General features: G+C 42.6%; 2 protein-coding genes and 1 non-coding gene across 3 annotated transcripts; all 3 read right to left on the reverse strand.

Moving 5' to 3' along the window:
- Positions 1 to 459: 459 nt before the first annotated feature.
- Positions 460 to 533, reverse strand: TRNAT-AGU (transfer RNA threonine (anticodon AGU)). Its single transcript has one exon. It is a non-coding gene; the product is annotated as a tRNA-Thr (tRNA).
- A 249-nt stretch (positions 534 to 782) lies between these two features.
- On the reverse strand, positions 783 to 5,715 carry WDR88 (WD repeat domain 88). The gene is made up of 11 exons (XM_053449163.1): positions 5,595 to 5,715; positions 4,690 to 4,800; positions 4,420 to 4,505; positions 4,029 to 4,092; positions 3,425 to 3,563; positions 2,801 to 2,930; positions 2,325 to 2,509; positions 2,146 to 2,228; positions 1,793 to 1,861; positions 1,429 to 1,521; positions 783 to 1,167 (listed from the first exon to the last, which is right to left on the reverse strand). The coding sequence occupies exons 1-11, from the start codon at positions 5,700 to 5,702 to the stop codon at positions 1,042 to 1,044; spliced, it is 1,194 nt and encodes a 397-aa protein (XP_053305138.1). The 5' UTR covers positions 5,703 to 5,715; the 3' UTR covers positions 783 to 1,041.
- An 866-nt stretch (positions 5,716 to 6,581) lies between these two features.
- On the reverse strand, positions 6,582 to 16,969 carry GPATCH1 (G-patch domain containing 1). The gene is made up of 20 exons (XM_053449810.1): positions 16,897 to 16,969; positions 16,349 to 16,483; positions 15,366 to 15,451; positions 14,119 to 14,279; positions 13,807 to 13,904; positions 13,488 to 13,543; positions 13,053 to 13,289; positions 12,377 to 12,521; positions 11,433 to 11,512; positions 10,873 to 11,083; positions 10,295 to 10,585; positions 9,930 to 10,108; positions 9,482 to 9,609; positions 8,970 to 9,103; positions 8,578 to 8,735; positions 8,253 to 8,442; positions 7,574 to 7,693; positions 7,364 to 7,488; positions 7,038 to 7,183; positions 6,582 to 6,774 (listed from the first exon to the last, which is right to left on the reverse strand). Exons 1-20 carry the CDS (start codon positions 16,967 to 16,969, stop codon positions 6,747 to 6,749), a joined length of 2,781 nt encoding a protein of 926 aa, XP_053305785.1. The 3' UTR covers positions 6,582 to 6,746.
- Between the last annotated feature and the right edge of the window lie 369 nt (positions 16,970 to 17,338).

A 17,338-nucleotide genomic window follows, 5' to 3' on the forward strand; every position in this document is an offset into this window, starting at 1 on the left:
TAAAGTAAGCCTTCCTTCTCATTTTCTACAGCAGTTTCTGAAATGACATAACTGCATTACCTGGTGTAATTAAATACAAAATAAAATAAAAAATGATCCATAACATTTTAGGTTTTGCATATAGTACCATAGTACCATAAAAATATCTCATTTATACTAACACACCGGTGCTCAGTAAATTCAGGAAAATGCGTGATCTACGGTATGTTTCTCATGAACTCTGTGATGACGTCATTTGCCCAGCCGAGCCCAAATCACATGATGCAAGGCAATGTACACAGTGGGTTTGGTTTTGCAGCACGATTATACGAGCAGTATAGGAGTCTGGGTGTGGATGTTTACATAGTAAGCTGATTGAAATGTTTAGAATTTATAATAGTAGTAATAAGAGGTAAAATAAAAATGTAACAAATATGATAAAATATAATTTAAAAATGTACATACAGGGGAAGAAGAAAAAGGCACCGCTGGGATTCGAACCCAGGATCTCCTGTTTACTAGACAGGCGCTTTAACCATCTAAGCCACGGCGCCGCACGGTGTTTCTGCCTGAAAAGTGGAATCCTCATTTTACAGAGGGGATGGCGAAACTTCCTCTATAACACAATCAGGGAGCAGATCATTAACTCCAAGGTAACTCTAAAGAGTGTAACCCCTAAACACACTCATATTACACGGTAATTACTATCTAGGAACATGGCATTTATTTAGCTCAGCAGTTTTCAGGCCTAACATGTAAATCTTTATTTTTATAATAAAAAACATTTTAACATGATATATGAGTTATGTTTTAACAAGACTTTATACATAAATCTATACATTTATCACATAAAATTATAAAGCAGTTTGGAGCATGGAATTACACCACGGGTCACGGTGCGACTTTACTAAATGGATTTTAAAAGTATGGAGTCATTTAAAATGTGACGTTACTAAATGATGTCATGCTGGTCCTTCAGAAGTGTAGTACTGTCGAGACCGTAGAACAGATTGTATCCATGTGACTATAAAAAGAGATAGCATTATGGGCACCAGGAAAGGGTTAAAGCGCAGGGCTGGGCACGGGAAACGCGTTCTGCGCAGGCAAAGCGAGGCGGCAAAATAGGCAGGAGGTCACTGCGGCGTCATCCCAGTGCATGATGGGAAACGGCTTGTCACACTTTTCACACTGGCATACACAGAAATAGACATTATTTACAGATGCAAAAATATACTGTCATTAACGGCAGTAAATAAATATTAGCTCAAGAGTGAATAATTTCAATAATATTTTATTATCATGATAATAAACACACGGGATCACATATTGTCTGCTGCTGTATATCCAAGCCAGTCACGTGACCAACTAACGTGCCGTTTGCCCAACGCACTTTACTAATTAACCAATAATAATTATAATCATTTCAAGACCACCCAATAAACCGCTAACCTGGGCCATCCGGGAACCAATCGCTTTTCTGTTTTCCATAACAGCGGGGATCTGTTCATAATGCCAAAGATCCCACAGTCTTAGGGTGCTATCCTGTTCAAGAAATCAAATATGATTGGATTAGTATATGTATAGAATCAACAGAACGTATAGCAAAGCAGCGTTACAAGTACTGGTTAGAGTGACGTAACATTTTGTACACACATCAGAGGTTATATTTAGATCCCTGACACATTTCATGCAGAGTGGGTGGGGCCAGTCAGTGTTGACATTAAGTCACACCCCCAGGGCGTCGTAACGCAAAGTGCTTTAAGGAAATGAGTCACTGTTTGCAGAGTAGATGAGTATGATGTCAGAGGGAAACCTTTGAAGAGGAGAGGATCCATTTCTTGTTGGCGCTCACGGTTGCATCCAGCACCCAGTCATCGTGACCCTATAACCAGAACAATGTGTCATTATAGACAGGATTAGTCACATATTAATACATAGCGGCCCCGAAAAGCTAACATGAATTATATCCATTTGAAGGAAAAAAACTAGTGATACCAGTGATACGTTCATACCCGGCTAACAAAGAGGGGTATCAGTGAAAGAAAGAGGGGCACAGGGATTTGGGGACCAAAGAGGGACTGGGCAAAGGTGAGACGGCAACCAAAAAAAGAAACAATCCATGTGATCGCTGGGGAAATGATAAAATCCACGTATTTAAGAAATTACCTTTAAGACAAGTTTCTTGCGCGCTGAAGCCACATCCCAGAAAGCTATCGTCTTATCGTAGCCGGCAGACACAAGCACGGACGCTGCGGGTCAGATGCACGGCATGTTATCAGCTCGGACGATTGCTACCATTACGATGATAGGGTTTGCTGTCTGCTGTAATGAACGTAATAACTCACCGTCTTTGGAGAATTCACAGGAACTGATGGACCCCCGGTGCACACCCTTTAGTATACTGGGCCCTCCATGACGGAATTCCCCAGTATTAATGTCCCAAAGTTTCAAAGTTTTGTCCCACGATGCTGTACATAAAAGGCGTCCGTTTGCGCTGAAGCCGCAGTCGGAGATAACGTTGCCGTGTGCCCTGCCATTAAAACACACATTGCCTTCACACTCAAAGCCAAACAGAAATTGGATTCTACCTGTCCTTAAACACATTATTGACAGGCATCATAGACCAGTAACAAAGTTATTTATTGCACGGCGCAGAACTATTTAGCTATCCCAAACTGATAATCTATTAACCCTATAAATGATGTTACACGACTAACAGAGGGGCAGACGTTCTTCTCTTCATTCTGGGGGATAATATAGAAACATAACGACCCCTTAAGATAGATCACGTTTAGAATGCATGTGTCTGGTGGTTCCTTACTGGTTAATTGCGATGGTCGTACGTCGTGCTGTGACATCCCACAGCTTTACTCCTCCATCTGATGACACTGAGCACACTCTCTCTCCTGCTGGGTCGAAGCAGCACCTTGTCACTGAGCTCGCATGGTGATCTAAAAGAGAGAGTGCCATAGTTTGTGGAGTGAGAAGTCTATTATTAACTACAGTACTACAGTGGGTTTAAACAGCCATTAAAACTACATGTGATCCACGAAGTAGGTGGTCTGTCTGGAGACATATGGTACCAATCTTCTTCATGCTCTTTCTTCATGCTCCTATCTAATGAACGATGCCAACGGGGGCACAGATGCGCCCTCTCCCTCCTGCTAGACCCTTGATCACAGCTTGAGAACCTCATGAAGTTAAGAAGATCTGCCTTTTCAAAGCAGACGTAGGTTATCTTTATGGAATAAAGCGTCTAGAAACATCAAATTATATGTAACAGCGCCAAGGCAAATGGCTATTACTATAAATAAGTAATATTTGCCAGCATTGTTAATTTAATGTAGGTCTACATTCTCCAGGGCCATTGTGATCAGGGATTTAATTAACGGGGCTAGAATGATGTCCTCACTAAGGATGATGATGCTGATGAAGATGGACTAACCATTCAGGTGGGTAACTTCTGACGCTGTCGTGGCATCAATGATACACACAGCATTTTCCACATCCAAGCTGCACACGACACGCTTGCCATCCGCAGAGACGTTACATGAAGTCACCAGCCCGTTCAGGGCCACGGACCACTGGAAACAGAACACAGAGACAAGTCACAAGTGAAGATTTCAACAGAGTCGGTATTTGACTCATTAGAGTCTAGCTTGGCAATGGCCCCCACGTTGGGCTCCGCTGGACAAGGGCACGGGGTTCAGCATGTGTAAAACACAAACTTTAGATAATTGACCAAAACCCTGGCCTTTATCATAAAGCATAAGTTTAACTCTTCAGGCGATGCTATGAATATGAACTGGGCAAGATGGCTGCTTAATTACTCTATTTTCTCACTGGGTTTATGCCAGTGGACAGAATTCGAAGTACAGGCAATAAAAAAGACTATTTTAACAACTGTTACAATCTCAGCAGGTACAGCCGTTCAATAAATCAATTTTACACAGCGAGCCAAGCCGAATAAAAGATTTATTGCCCCGTCAGATATAAACTCCCTGTTTATCACCCCCAAAACACCATAACATTTTTTAAAGACTACATACCTGTACTTTCCCCGTCTCCACATCCCAGCTTTTTACAGTTTTGTCATATGATGATGTCATCATTCTGGAGAAAATTATATTTAAACAAGAGATGAATAACGCAGATAATTGGGCGACATCTCATAAATGCAAAGTAACGACCCTAGAATATAAACTAATGCAGCCCGCGGTACTTTTAGGAAAGGCGGTTGTTTTATGGGTGACGGGTGTGACATGTCTTGTTAATGGTGGGCCTGGTACAAACGTATACAGATTCTATATCATCACTTTAGTGGTGGGTACACAATAGGTCCTTGGTCAGTATGCTGCCTGGCCGTCGAATGCCAATCACGCAGATCCTCGCATCCAATGACACCCGTCTATATATGTGTATATACTTGCATTAGCTCACCTTTGATTGTCTGATGTTATATCGCACTCTGAAATAGGAGCCGTGTGTTCCTTATAGACATGGATCAGGGAACCCAAGGAGGCATCCTAGTCAGGAGGAAAGAGTTAGCGGAGGATACAAGAGACATCCTTATCCCCTCCATGTTGCAATGATTTAGGACTCTTTATGGGTTCTCTGAATGTTATGTAGAACGCACTTGGTGGGCTCTGTTACGATGGGGATATTACCGGCTTGTATATCAGACGTAGGTTACACTTCTGTGGAACATACCCAGAGCCGCGCCGTACGGTCACGCGAACAGGACATTATTTTTGTATCATCACAGCAGAAATGACAGCAGCTCACGGCATCTGTGTGTCCTCGGAAGACTCTAAACGGAACCTATGGATTTACAGAAAGAGATATTAGTGTTAGGGCGTGAAACCTGTTATAAGATAAATAGATAGATAGATGATAGATAGATACAGACAGATATATTATAATTGTATTACGTGTATCAGCGATATGTATTATCTATACGTTAAGTAACAGGTGCCCGCCCGCATTCATCTTACACAGGGGCTGTAAAGAAATATTGATCTGCCATTGTATGTTCCGTGGGAAGCTGTGGCGAGTAAACAGTTAATGGGTAAATAAGCGATGTATCTCGATCTCATTTATAGAAACGCTGATGGGATCTGGGACGGCGGCCAAAACGAAGACACAATGGCGGTGAAAGTCAGTCCATTTATCGGGGCCGAGGGGACGCGGCTTTAATTAATGGTTCAGACATAACAGGTAATGGATATTAGATCGCAGGCAGATGCGGCTGGACACATACTTGGCCCAGGCTTTGGACTCGGGGTTTAGTTGGGCAGAAATTTAATACGCTGGGGACTTGGCGATCAATAAACACTCAACAGGCTACTGGTCCGGAAACAGGAGGTGACCCAAACTGCAGCTCCCATAATCCTCAGCCAGTGACTCCGTGGCAGAATGGCTGAGGGAAATGAGAGTCTAACAAAAAGTGCAGACTAGTCCAGCCCTGAGCGTTGATATCATACTGGGTGAAATGGTTTATACTGGGAGAGTGCAGGGCCCGGTGTATAGGGAATGACTGAAGGGGGATATACAGAGTAACGCCGTCTGGCACTGTAAGGACATGGCGGACAGTACACAGAGTTGGTTAATGTAACCTGTGATAATCTCTCGCTCTCCCACACTGGTTTCTCCTTCTCCCCGGAGGCTGCCTCCTCTTCCTCGGGCACCGGGGTCTCCCCACGGACGGCTAGCGGATCCAACATCTTCACGGAGCAGCTCCGACCAGCCACTCAGCATCCGGCGTCCAGCGTCTCCATGGAAACGGCAAGGCGTACGGCGGCCGCGGAGACCCAATTCAAGCAACAACATACAGCGTGCGTTTTACAGCGAATGAAAGGCTAATCACACTAATCAGAGGGACAGATATGTAAGGGAGAGTTTAGGACTGTAAGCAATCATATCATGAAAGGTTAAAGCCAGGACGATGGGATTTAGACTAAGCCAATCCCTTACCGTGTTAGCTCTGTAATAAGTAGAAACAGGCTGTGATTTGTGTCCTTCCCTGCCCTAAAGGCATTACTTATTCTTTGCCTATTTTAGTGTGATATTAACCCAACTCCATCACATTACTGATATGATGTACAACACATGCTCATTTTGTGAAATAGCATGGGCTTTCATGCTCTTTTGGTCACCATATGAGTGGCAGCAGATGAATTTCACTGGTGCAAGTTAAACACAATGCACATAATTTGTTAAAAACTAATAGAATGACAAGCTTTACAGTTTCTTGTTATAACTGAGTAGTTTTTGGAGAAAACTCATAGTGTATGGTAATTTTGGATGGTCTGATGAGAACAGTAGTGATGGATTCCTTCCACAGCTCATTAGTGAGTGCTAAGAGAGTAAACCTGATGCATGTATCCATAGCACAAGCCAGGCAAAAAACTATAATTAAATATAATTTATGGTAAAAACCCAATTACTAAGCAATGAGCTAAAATATTTCTTGAGTTTCCCCTTAAGTACTCTACACCCGCATTATTCTTAATACATAGAGCCTATAGCCAGATCCGGTCTGATGTATTCCGAGCAGTTGTGGATAAATACTCATATTAGGAATTTGATTTATACTGAAAGTGTTTTTTCAATTAAGAAAAACAAACCAAATGTTTATTTCTCAAAATATTATTCACTCTGATTTCACTTTTTTATACATATTTACAAAACATTTTGCTCTGAAAATCCAATTGAGGAGTTTATAGCCGATTATTCTTCATTAGAGAAGCAAAAACTGGAACTTTCTGCTACCGAGGGATGGGAAGATTTTTCAGCCTGTAAAATACAGAAAAAAATTTGTTTTTGTATGTAAAGCATCACCTATAATCCAACAAGCGATTTCAGAGCAGGGGGCTTTTGCAGTTTCTAAATGGTTAGCAGTTACCATGGAAACAGATTTTTATTTGCTTGACGTGTAGCATTTTGAGTTATTTATACATATGTAGATATTTAGCATTTAAGTTCATTTTTAAGGGAGAATTCGGTTGTATTTGGCTCGGGGGTAAAGGCTCCGTAGTTATCTCTGCTGGATCCCCAACCTCTTTAATAGTTCCCGCGGGGTGATCTCCGCTGCGCCCTCCGCCTCGCTGGGACTCTCACTGCTCTCTTCCGAGTCCGAGCTGCTCCCATCCGCCATCTTAGATCGCTGTTTAGCTTTGTGTTTCTGCTTCTTGTGTTTTTTCTTCTGCGTAGAAATACATTTGAAACATTTCTATTAGAAAAGGGTGGATAATTGTAACTTGCCATAAAAATGGGCTTTGTGAGGATATGGCTTAAGAGCAAAGTTATAGACAATAGTTATATGTTCCAAGAGGTTGTGCAGCAGCTGAAACATATATAGTATATATGCTATCAGTGTAAATACCTTTTCTTTCTTGTGTTTTCGCTCCTTTTTCACTTTGCGTTTCTCCTTGTTTCTCTTTTGTTTCTGTTTCTTAATAGGCTCATCTATACCCGACACCCGGATATGATCAGACTTCCCGGAACCCCCTGAAAAGATTGGATATATTGTGCCCGTTATATACACATACACTCATCTGTATACTGTACTTGAAAGTGCGGTGTGCCAACTCACCAGATAACACTGGAGGTGGCAGCCGGGGACCAAATTCTTCACAGGCGTCCATGCTCTCCTGTGTTTCCTTTAATTCTGTTACAACTGGTGGTGCTGGGGCTTCCGTTACTGGATTAGGATCTGCAGAAATAGTCACGTTAATGCATGGAGAGTTCATGTATTACACCATAAATACGTATTAAAACCAAGCAACCCACTGGGTCTTACAAAATTGCCCACTCCTGGAAATAAGTCCCCTCCTGGTCAGAAAGGCTATTTTATAAACGGACAGCTTTGTTTTAAAACCCAATTGTTTAACTCATTCAATGGATATTTGACACTAGTCCTCATCCAAAGAAATCAAGATTTACAAGCCACAAGAGGAACATTAACCCCTTCACAACAAAGCCTGCACATGGGCTCACAATACAGTCATTAATGGGTTTAAGGACAAACTTTTGTCCTTAAGGGGTTAAAATTCTGGCCATCGAGAAACAGATCTACACCGGAAACAGCCAAACTATACATAAAAGTAAAAAGCATGAGCATGTTTCAAACAATATAAAACTTTTTACAATGTTTCCCAACACTGGCTGGTTTGATCTTTATAACAATGCATGTTTTAAAAACCCTTTGAGTTCTTGTCGTTAGGGAAGGTGCGGTTATTCTAAGCCCACGGGTACGCCTGAGCGTCGCCCACCTTGCACGCTGGACAATGGCGTTTCGGGCTTGTTTACAGCTGAAGCAGGCTCTTCTTCCTCCTCCTCACTTTCCTCTTCCGATGACTTTTCATCTGAAGAATCAGCAAAGATTGCTTTGAATAAATCCATGGATGGCCTCTTTTCTTCAACTTCTGGATCTTGGATCTGATCGGTTTGCTCAGCAGAAACCTGGACAGTAAAATAACCGCACGATAAGTATAGACCGCTCATCGCATTACTTTTACGTAGCAAAAGCCATGGCAATAAGTTACCCCGGTACCAGGAGCGACCGCGGGTGATGGGGGTAAATCTGATGGCTCTCACCTTCGCCGGTAGCGGTGCCGTAGACATTATATTTGATACTGAAGTAGCAGACTGTTCCTTTTTGACATCAACTTCGCTCCGTGCACGACTCAAAAAGTCACTGACCGAGTCCTTTTGTTCTCCGGCAGATAAATCCCACCTAGACGGCTTCCTGGGTTCTAACAGCAGATGAATCGGGTTATGGAGATGCCTCAATATTCATACAGATAAATAGGCTGATTAAACATAATTACTCTTCCTACTACCAAAATTAAGTGTCCGGGGCCAACTTGTTACTTTAGCTAGTCTACACTTTTTTGCGTTCCATCTTACCAGCAAAGTACAGATCAGAGGGGGTTAACAAACTTATGTCAGAAGCCACTAAAACAAGCCTAACTGGGATGAAGACTTACTGCTTTGAGATGATTGCTGCGACTGTTCCGGTTTTGTAGAAGTCTCAATAGGTTTGGGGGTCTCAGAAATAGTGAGAAAATTGAACACAGAGAACTTGTCCCTTTTGACTTTTGGCAGTCCCACCATAGTTGACCTATGGAGAGAAAACGAATGCCCATGAGGACAAAAGCTTAATTATTCTGAGACCATTGCTGCATGAAACGTGGTAAATTCAAGAACCTGTTCAAGAGCTTTCGAAAAATTACTGTCATTTTCTCTAAGAGGACTATGACAATAAGCCGGCAGGGAAACCTGTCACGAAGCAGAGATGGACCTTTAATGATGAGTAGCTGTATGCGGTGTCAACACCAACATGAGGCACGTGGTCTGCCCAAGCAATCTACATAACAATGGCAGTCAGGCTGCTCGGGTCACCAGGTAATTAAGGTTTGCCTTTCCGTCAGGAAGCGAAACGGGTCTGGGCATGTACGACATCTACAAGCAAGCAAGCAATATATATATAGAAGCTTACCCAGGATAAGGATCAGGTATATTAAACCTTTTACAAAGCAGTTTGTCTGGGTGCCACTCAAACGTGTCCCTCGTCAGCTTCCCAAACATTTTCATCTTCACAGCGGATGCTTTGTCGTTCAGATCACCCTGTGAGGGAGACATTAACCATTAACGTTACTATGCCTGGTCTAGCCAATGCTTTTGTGTCAAACATCCCATTTTACCAATTCATCCCAAGACACAAGATAAATGCCTTTCCATCAGGGTCCCAGCACCGGCTTATACATTACGCAGGGAAAGCCGCCATACCCATTCCTATACTAAAGGTAGATGTCAATGTATTTAGGAATGACAAAGTTTTGGAATTTGGGGGAGTTTATACATCAAAATTTTATTGTCTGGTCATTCTAGTCACTGAATTTTGGTAAAGTGTGCAAAGTTCCACTGCTAATCAAGTATCCAAGTACCTCTTCGTCCCTCGGAACCTCCACTTTATCTGAGTCTTCTTCATATTTACCCCGTGTGAACCGGGAAGACAGCATGGAGTTGGTGGATTTGTATAACGTCGCTGATCGCATAAATTCATCTCGCTCCCGGCTACGCTCCCACTCTGTCATCTTTGTGTCCAGACTGCTGTCCAAAGCATCTATCAAGTCAGAAAGGGTTTACTGAATCACTGAAACATGTTTATCTGACGTGTTTCACTGTGACCCAAATCCCTGCCGAGAACTATGCACCCGCTTACAGCACAAAACAGGCTTTGCCTTCCAAATTCAACTAAACCACCTTATTTTGACCGAAGTAAAACTTCAATTAACCCTTTTTTTGGCACCTTTTTCTCCTTGGTGAAGCTTCCTGATGTAGATTTCATATCTCTGCTGTTTATCTGGATTTTTCTCAAACGGTCGGAAGTCTCCAGCTTGTGCCGGAAGAGCCTCTCGCCCGAGTAGTCCTGCCTGCGGGGGGCTCGGGGTGTCCGGGGCAGAGACAGACTGAAAGCGGCTTTTTAGTGCTTCCTGAGCGAGGCTCTGAGCTTTAAGCTTTTGCTGCTCTGCCGCCGCTTTTACTTGTCTGATCCGCTCCTGGTCTTTATCCGAAAGCATCTCCAGCACAGATGTAGGACCTGCAATGCATGACATTGAGTGAAGCACTGTCTCAGCTTTAAATAAACGTCTCTGCTATGTTACAAGGTAGTGACCATATAACTGGATTAGACAATAGTTCAGAACTTCATTTCCTTTACCGTCCTAACTATTGCATGCAGTTACTTATATCGTATCAAACTGATCCAATTATATCACAGGACAAGGTGCAGGCAGTATCACAGGAGGCAGTTTGAGTAGTTAGGGAGCGCAACGACTATCTGGTCAGCAGGCATCATGGACAGTTGTAAGGTTACGGTTAACATACCCTGCAGACGCGTCTCTCCCAACATCTCCCCCCGCTGCGAAGAGTTTAGTTGGTGTCGGCTGGGTGGCAGCTCCTTGGTAGGGTTAGGAGGTTTTTGGGATGAATCCAGCATTGCGTGAAGAGCCGAAGAGCTGTGAGCGTTTGGAGACAGGACGGGTCGGAAGTAGTGAATGGGGCGATAATCTCTGGGAAGCTCCGGAGGGGAGAAAATCTATGGGAAATAAACGAAGAATCAGCTCTGACAAATTACCCTAATGTACGAGCATACTTCTAATATATGCATCAAGTCTCTGAAAACTGCTATTTGGCTTTAATTTGGTCTGATTTTGCACAGGTGCACCGTGTAGATAGAAACATTGCTTTGTAAAGAGCCCATTAGAAAGTCTGCACCCTCTATCCACCTGCAAGCTTCTTCCCTCTTTAAGAAATCCCATCAACCTTCAGAGATGGTGAACTTTAGTACCAGTATCTAAGCAGTAAATGCAGTACTAGCTCAGACTTGCATGAAAAAATTATATTTACGGAATCTGAATTTCTTTGCTTCAAAAAGGAACATTTACCTTCTTAGTGGGAGTTGGTTTGGTTGCTATGCAGAAGCCGTCCAAAACGTTATCTACATACTGAAGCTCTTTGGGCAGCCCTAAAAAAGAAAAACAATAGATACCATTCCGTCAAGGATAAAAACATCACCCACATGAGATCAATGACTAATGACAGAATTAGAGAAAGTTAATCCCAAAACAGTTGATATTTCAGCAGTGCTGGGGTTAAATTTTCAGGATGTGTTTCATGGAAGGTAATAAATAAGTGCTGAAGTATAAGCAAACAGATACATTGCAAATATTGTGTGGCAGTAGCGCTGCCTAGAGCTACGCAAATAAACACCAGGGGCACACCTCTGTACATACAGAGACTTGGCACAAGGCAGAGAAAGAAATGGGAACGTGTTTGCAGATAGAGGCGGAAGACAAATATACCTGATGACCAATCTGAGCCCGGCTACAACGCGAAACAATAGCTGCACTCCACCCAGACTCAGACTACGCTTTAATACAGACGGGCGTAAAGAATTCTAAGCCAAAATGTCCCTACAATCTAAAACATGGCAGGGAGGTAACAGACTGCGGAAAGTTTAATTGGATTTGGGAAAATGTGACCTTATCAAACCTTGGTGACAGATGAGGGAGGTTGCCGCTTTCACACAATCGTATGGGCTGATATACATTAAAGAACCGGTAACCAGCTTAAGTTAGAAGTTTAAATTAACAGGCAAATTAACAGGGAGCTCCATGTACCACCTTAAAAATAGATACATTCGAGACATCAAAAATGGCTCACTGCTACAGCGATGAATATGAGAGCGCCATCTCAAAACTGACTGATCTCAAATTATTCTTCTCCACTTTGCATGAATGAGTATATTTAGAACATTAAAAATGAATAAAGTTAAGTATCCCTGGCCTGAGTAGGTCATTGCCTGTACATGTCTGGTGAGAGTACTTGCCCTTTTTGCTTTTATATTCCTTTGGTGCAGTCCATCCAAATAGTCCATCTCCACTCTCGTCTCGCAAAACCGTATCGTATTTAGACATGGAATCCGTGCCGTAAATATCGTCATCCTCGTCCTCCAAGGCTCCTACCCCAAATGCCTAAAGAAAATAGCAGACCAGCTGATTAGCAAACTGTCGGCAGTTCATACGGTCATTAACCTATCAGCTGCCTGCGTCAAGTGTTGCGGGCCAGTCATTTCAAGCATTCAACGCTACTTATTTTAGATGAGTTAATCTAACTGGGCGGTTTTAAAAATGTTGTACCCTTAATGACTATGTTTACATTTCACATGAGCTCTCCATGGGAAAAGGTAGTCTTCAGAAGAGGGACCTATGTAAAACATGGACACATGGCAGAAAGGCCCCCAAAGGAACCTCCAAATCACCCATGCTTAGCAGAAATCTACTGCCCAAGAGCACTGTGGGAAAGAACAGCTGACCGCTTTCAATGCTCATTTAATATAACGTGCCATGAATATAAATTATGTGTTAAATTACAGCTTGTATTCATGTTTTTACTCGCCAGGATACAAACACAGGCCGGTACGTTTTTACTTCCAGATTATGTCATGTTCATTTGTTTAGGTCTTTGCATGCATTTTGGTGGCTATGTTGATATTAGACACTCACCTGGCCGGATATCCCAACTTTCCTCCCTTTAACATGCCTTATATCCAGAACATTGCTCATTTTGTCAGCCCCATCACCAAATAAATTTAACTGCATGTCTGATCCCCCAAACAAAGCCTGGCGAGGATCGAGCCCTCGGTAGCCAAGCCCATGGACATTGTCTTTGACGGTGAAGTCTACAGGGGTCACGTCTTTGGGAGCAAATGTGACGTTCTCAGGAATGTATTCATCTTCATCCTATGATAAAAAAAAAGACTTGCCTTAAACCTCAGCAGTCAACATAAATCCTTTTATACCATATAATCGCCAATTGGTTGAATGGCCAACGTTTCTCATAAACCTGAGATCTCCAGGCTATAAGCTTTGTTGGTATGGTTCTTAGATTTTTCTCTATACTACCCCTCTTCCAGGAGTATTTGCAGGTTATGAACATACCTCAGATTCTTCAGAGCCCGTTGGTGGTAACGCACAGCCATACATCTTCACATTATCTTTAAGGAAAAGAAAGAAAGTTATGCTGTGCTTAAAAACAACATGTTATGCCTGCCTATGGCTGTCACCACACAACAGGAAGCAGTCAGTGTGCAATGGAAAATTGCTTCCCTCCAGCCAAGTCAAAACCACTAAACTATTATATATTTGGGAATGTTGCGATTTATATGAATAATCTCCAGATCTCGTCCACAAATGTTGTGTTCAACAGCCTTTGTTTGGACAAGTCATTAAAAACATTGGAAGAACTTTGTAGTCGTACCAGGCATTTGTTTCTTTGCTCTTTTCTTCGTCCTTGGCCCAATTCCTTGTCCTTCTTTCCAGCCCATCTGCCGCAGCAACTGGATACCTATACTGATCCTTTCAAATGTTGGAGAAAGGCGATGGAGAAAGCATTAACGCTAAATTATAAAAGCACACAATTGCATGTCTATTAGAAAACGTCTTCAAAGACGCAAGTCTGACACAAGTATTAGTATAGATGTAATTAGCAAAACATTGAAGACTTCCTTCAATTCTGAAAATGAATGTATCAGAATGTGTGGTCTATGGTCATATAGTTTGTATTTCTTACTTTGCTGGTGCAATTAAATCTTCAAGTATGGTGGCGCCTGGGATCGGTGCTGTTACAGACGCAAGTTCCCTGGCCTTCTCCCTAATTCTGTCTTTGGTTCTTGACGCAAATTCATCTGTAGTGAGAATTTCTTTGGGGGCTATTCCGAATTCACTGAGGTCCTGCCGAGGAATTGTATACCATTACAGAAGGCATATTCTAAAAACGTTTCTGGAACAAAATAAGCCATTTGTCTTGTTCTGCTGCATATATTTTATTTCTATATTTTTATTTTACCATTATTCTACCATATTTTGTCTATTAATCCGATAAAGAAATATGCACATTTCATTTAAAATTTAATGAACCGAATTTAATTTCTCCAATTGCCTTATTTTACCGACATAAAAGCTACATTTTATGTACAAGAACCCAAACAATATTTCTCAAACTAGGTTTTAATACCTAAAAAACTTACTAGTTGATATTAATTCACATGTAAACTATTTTTTCATATTTAATAAAAACTGATTGATAAAAATGCATTTTTTTTTATTTCCTTTTATTCTCAACCGAGGGTTCTATGACTGGAAGGTCATGTGATGCCGGTGCTCCGTCAGAGAAGCCCCGGCGGAAGTACTGCCCAGCAGCAGCAGAGGTCTGCATCGCACAGACCTCCACCGGCTGCCCCACTAGAGACCAGGGAGTGTGAAGCAGGGGTCACAAGTAAAGGGATGCACTGGTAAGCCGAGGGGGTGTTCAATGGTTTCAAGAGGCAGAGTGGCATATAGGGGGTTAAAAAGCATCAGGGAGGGAGAGGGGAATATAGGGGTTAGAAGGCATATTAGGGGGGCAGAGTTGCAAATAGGGGGTTAAAAGGCATATATGGGGCAGACTGGCTTATTAGGGAGACAGAGTGGCATATAGGGGTATAAGGCATTTTGGGGGGCAGAGTGGCATATAAGGAATTTCTGGGGGGCAGATGTGCATAATTGGGGCAAAGTGGCAAATAAAAATTAAATAAAAGCAAAGGCTTTTTTTCATAAATATTCAAATTCTGGGGGTCATCTTATAATTGAGCAAATATGGTAATTGGTTTCATTATCAATTGTTATTTTTTAATAGATTAGTTGTTTCAGCCCTACTTTTCTGAATACACAATCACCAGTGTGAGCTGAAAGTGCTGCCTCCATAGACGCCATTACAGACTCCTCGAAACCAAGTAATGAAACAGACATTTAGGAGCCATGGCAATAATATGCAATTACCTCATCATCCATAAAGTCCTCCGGCCGACTGGTTTGCTTTTCTGATCTTCCAGAACGCGACGAAATAAAGGTTGACGGGGCCCAACCTTAAATAGCATAATGTAACAAAAACCGTTATTTTCCACCTGGTCTCTGAATATATTCTTGCTCAACTTGCATTACAATGAAACATACAAAGCATTTGCAAAGTGGAAACCCCAAAGGAGAAACAGGGTTCAAAAAATAAACCAATGCTAAGAAATGCATACAGTTTAGGCCCGAATACAGGCCGAACCCCCCTTTAGGTCTTTGAAGTCAGGGTTTATCACAGGGATGCGCACATTCGCAGTTCGTATCACCCGACGCCCGGGACAAGCAGTTCCGGGTGGGTGTTTCTCATTTATCCCTGCTGCGGGTAAGCAGCAGGGTTAGGATCCAGATCCCCCGCAGCGCTGCAGGGGACCTGGATCCTCCTCTCTGGCAGCTGTGGACATGTGTGATGCACGTAGACAACCTCTGTTGCCAGGGCTTCTATGGTGGAGCACCAGCGCAACATCACCTTTCCGGTGCTCCACCATAGAAGCCCTGGCAGAAGTGCCGGCAGCATAGGTTGTATACGCACATCACACAGATGTCCACCCCTGCTAAACACCAGGGAGTCTGGGGGTGTAATGGTAAGTTGGTATCAGTGGGGCAGAGTGGCAATTCTAAGAGGGCATAAAGCATTTCAGGGGCAGGTGGGCATTTCTAGGGGGTCAGTGGCATATCTGGGGGCATAAAGCATATCAGGGGTTATAAAGCATATCCAAGGGGCAGAGTGGCATATCTAAGTAAAATCCAATATGAATTAAGGTTCTGCAATACAGAACATTCAGGTATTGATGTATTTTATGAAGAAAGTCAGAGGCTGAATGCATTCGGGGATTTGAGGAGATCGCATTTTTCTTTGTCAATAGCAACATCTAAGACATCAGGAAGAAGCAGATCATTAAAGGACGAATTACCTTCTTTAGTACCAACGGTATTGAAGTACCCAGCGGAGAATCCCCCAGTGAAGGCTCCGTGGAAACGCTTATAACGTCCCTTCTCATCCTTAACAGTCTGATCATGAAGAGGGACTGGTTTCTTTGGCTGTTCTCCTGAATCAAAGAAAAAAACCACTTTATTAAATAGATATAAGTTACAATGCATTTAGAGAATTACCGGTGTTAAGAACCATATGGGATTTGATCTATACATTAACCTGGTCATCTGGCCAACATGAGTAAATAAATGTATGTCAAAACTATAAGATCTGTGCAGATATGCCAACTAAATGATCTTTATTATGAGCAAGGAGGTAGACATTAAACTAATGAGAAAAAAGTTACTGCTCACATAACCTTACAATTTAAATGATGCAGATGATTAAAATCTGAAACAGCCCAAAAGTTGAAGAATCCTCACAATCTACCAGTAAACCCCTGGAAAAGACCTCAACTCTGTCTCAGCACCATAATAACCCCTGCAGCTTTATGATTTGCCCCCCAAGGTACAGGCACACAGAACTTGCCTTCCTCGTAGAGCTCCAGAGCTTTCCCATAGCTGACAAAATCCTCCTCTCCATCGCTATCCTGCGCCGCCATGTTGGTTTTCTGGCTTACGGGCGCCGCAGTGACTCAAACCTCCTGCGACTGGCTTCGCTTCCACATCCTGTGCGCTGAGGCGGGGCGCTGGCCGTTTCCGTGGCAACGGCGGGAGCTGACGGGGTGCAATGGCTGCTGCGTGCGGCAGCTCTGGCTCCACATAAAATGCTTCATACATCAAATTAACTGAAGTTAAACAAAAACAGCGGGTTAAACGCAGCACTAAACCTTACTTGGTAGAGATATGTAAATACTTGATGGTACGTACTTTAAGAGTAATTTATTTAGCTTGAACATATGACATACGTCATTGGCGGCTCTCTGTGGTGTTTGTCCCAAACTGCGTTGGGTTAACACATACGTAATACC

Source organism: Spea bombifrons, chromosome 10 (genome assembly GCF_027358695.1).
Source record: "Spea bombifrons isolate aSpeBom1 chromosome 10, aSpeBom1.2.pri, whole genome shotgun sequence".
Taxonomy (NCBI): domain Eukaryota; kingdom Metazoa; phylum Chordata; class Amphibia; order Anura; family Pelobatidae; genus Spea; species Spea bombifrons.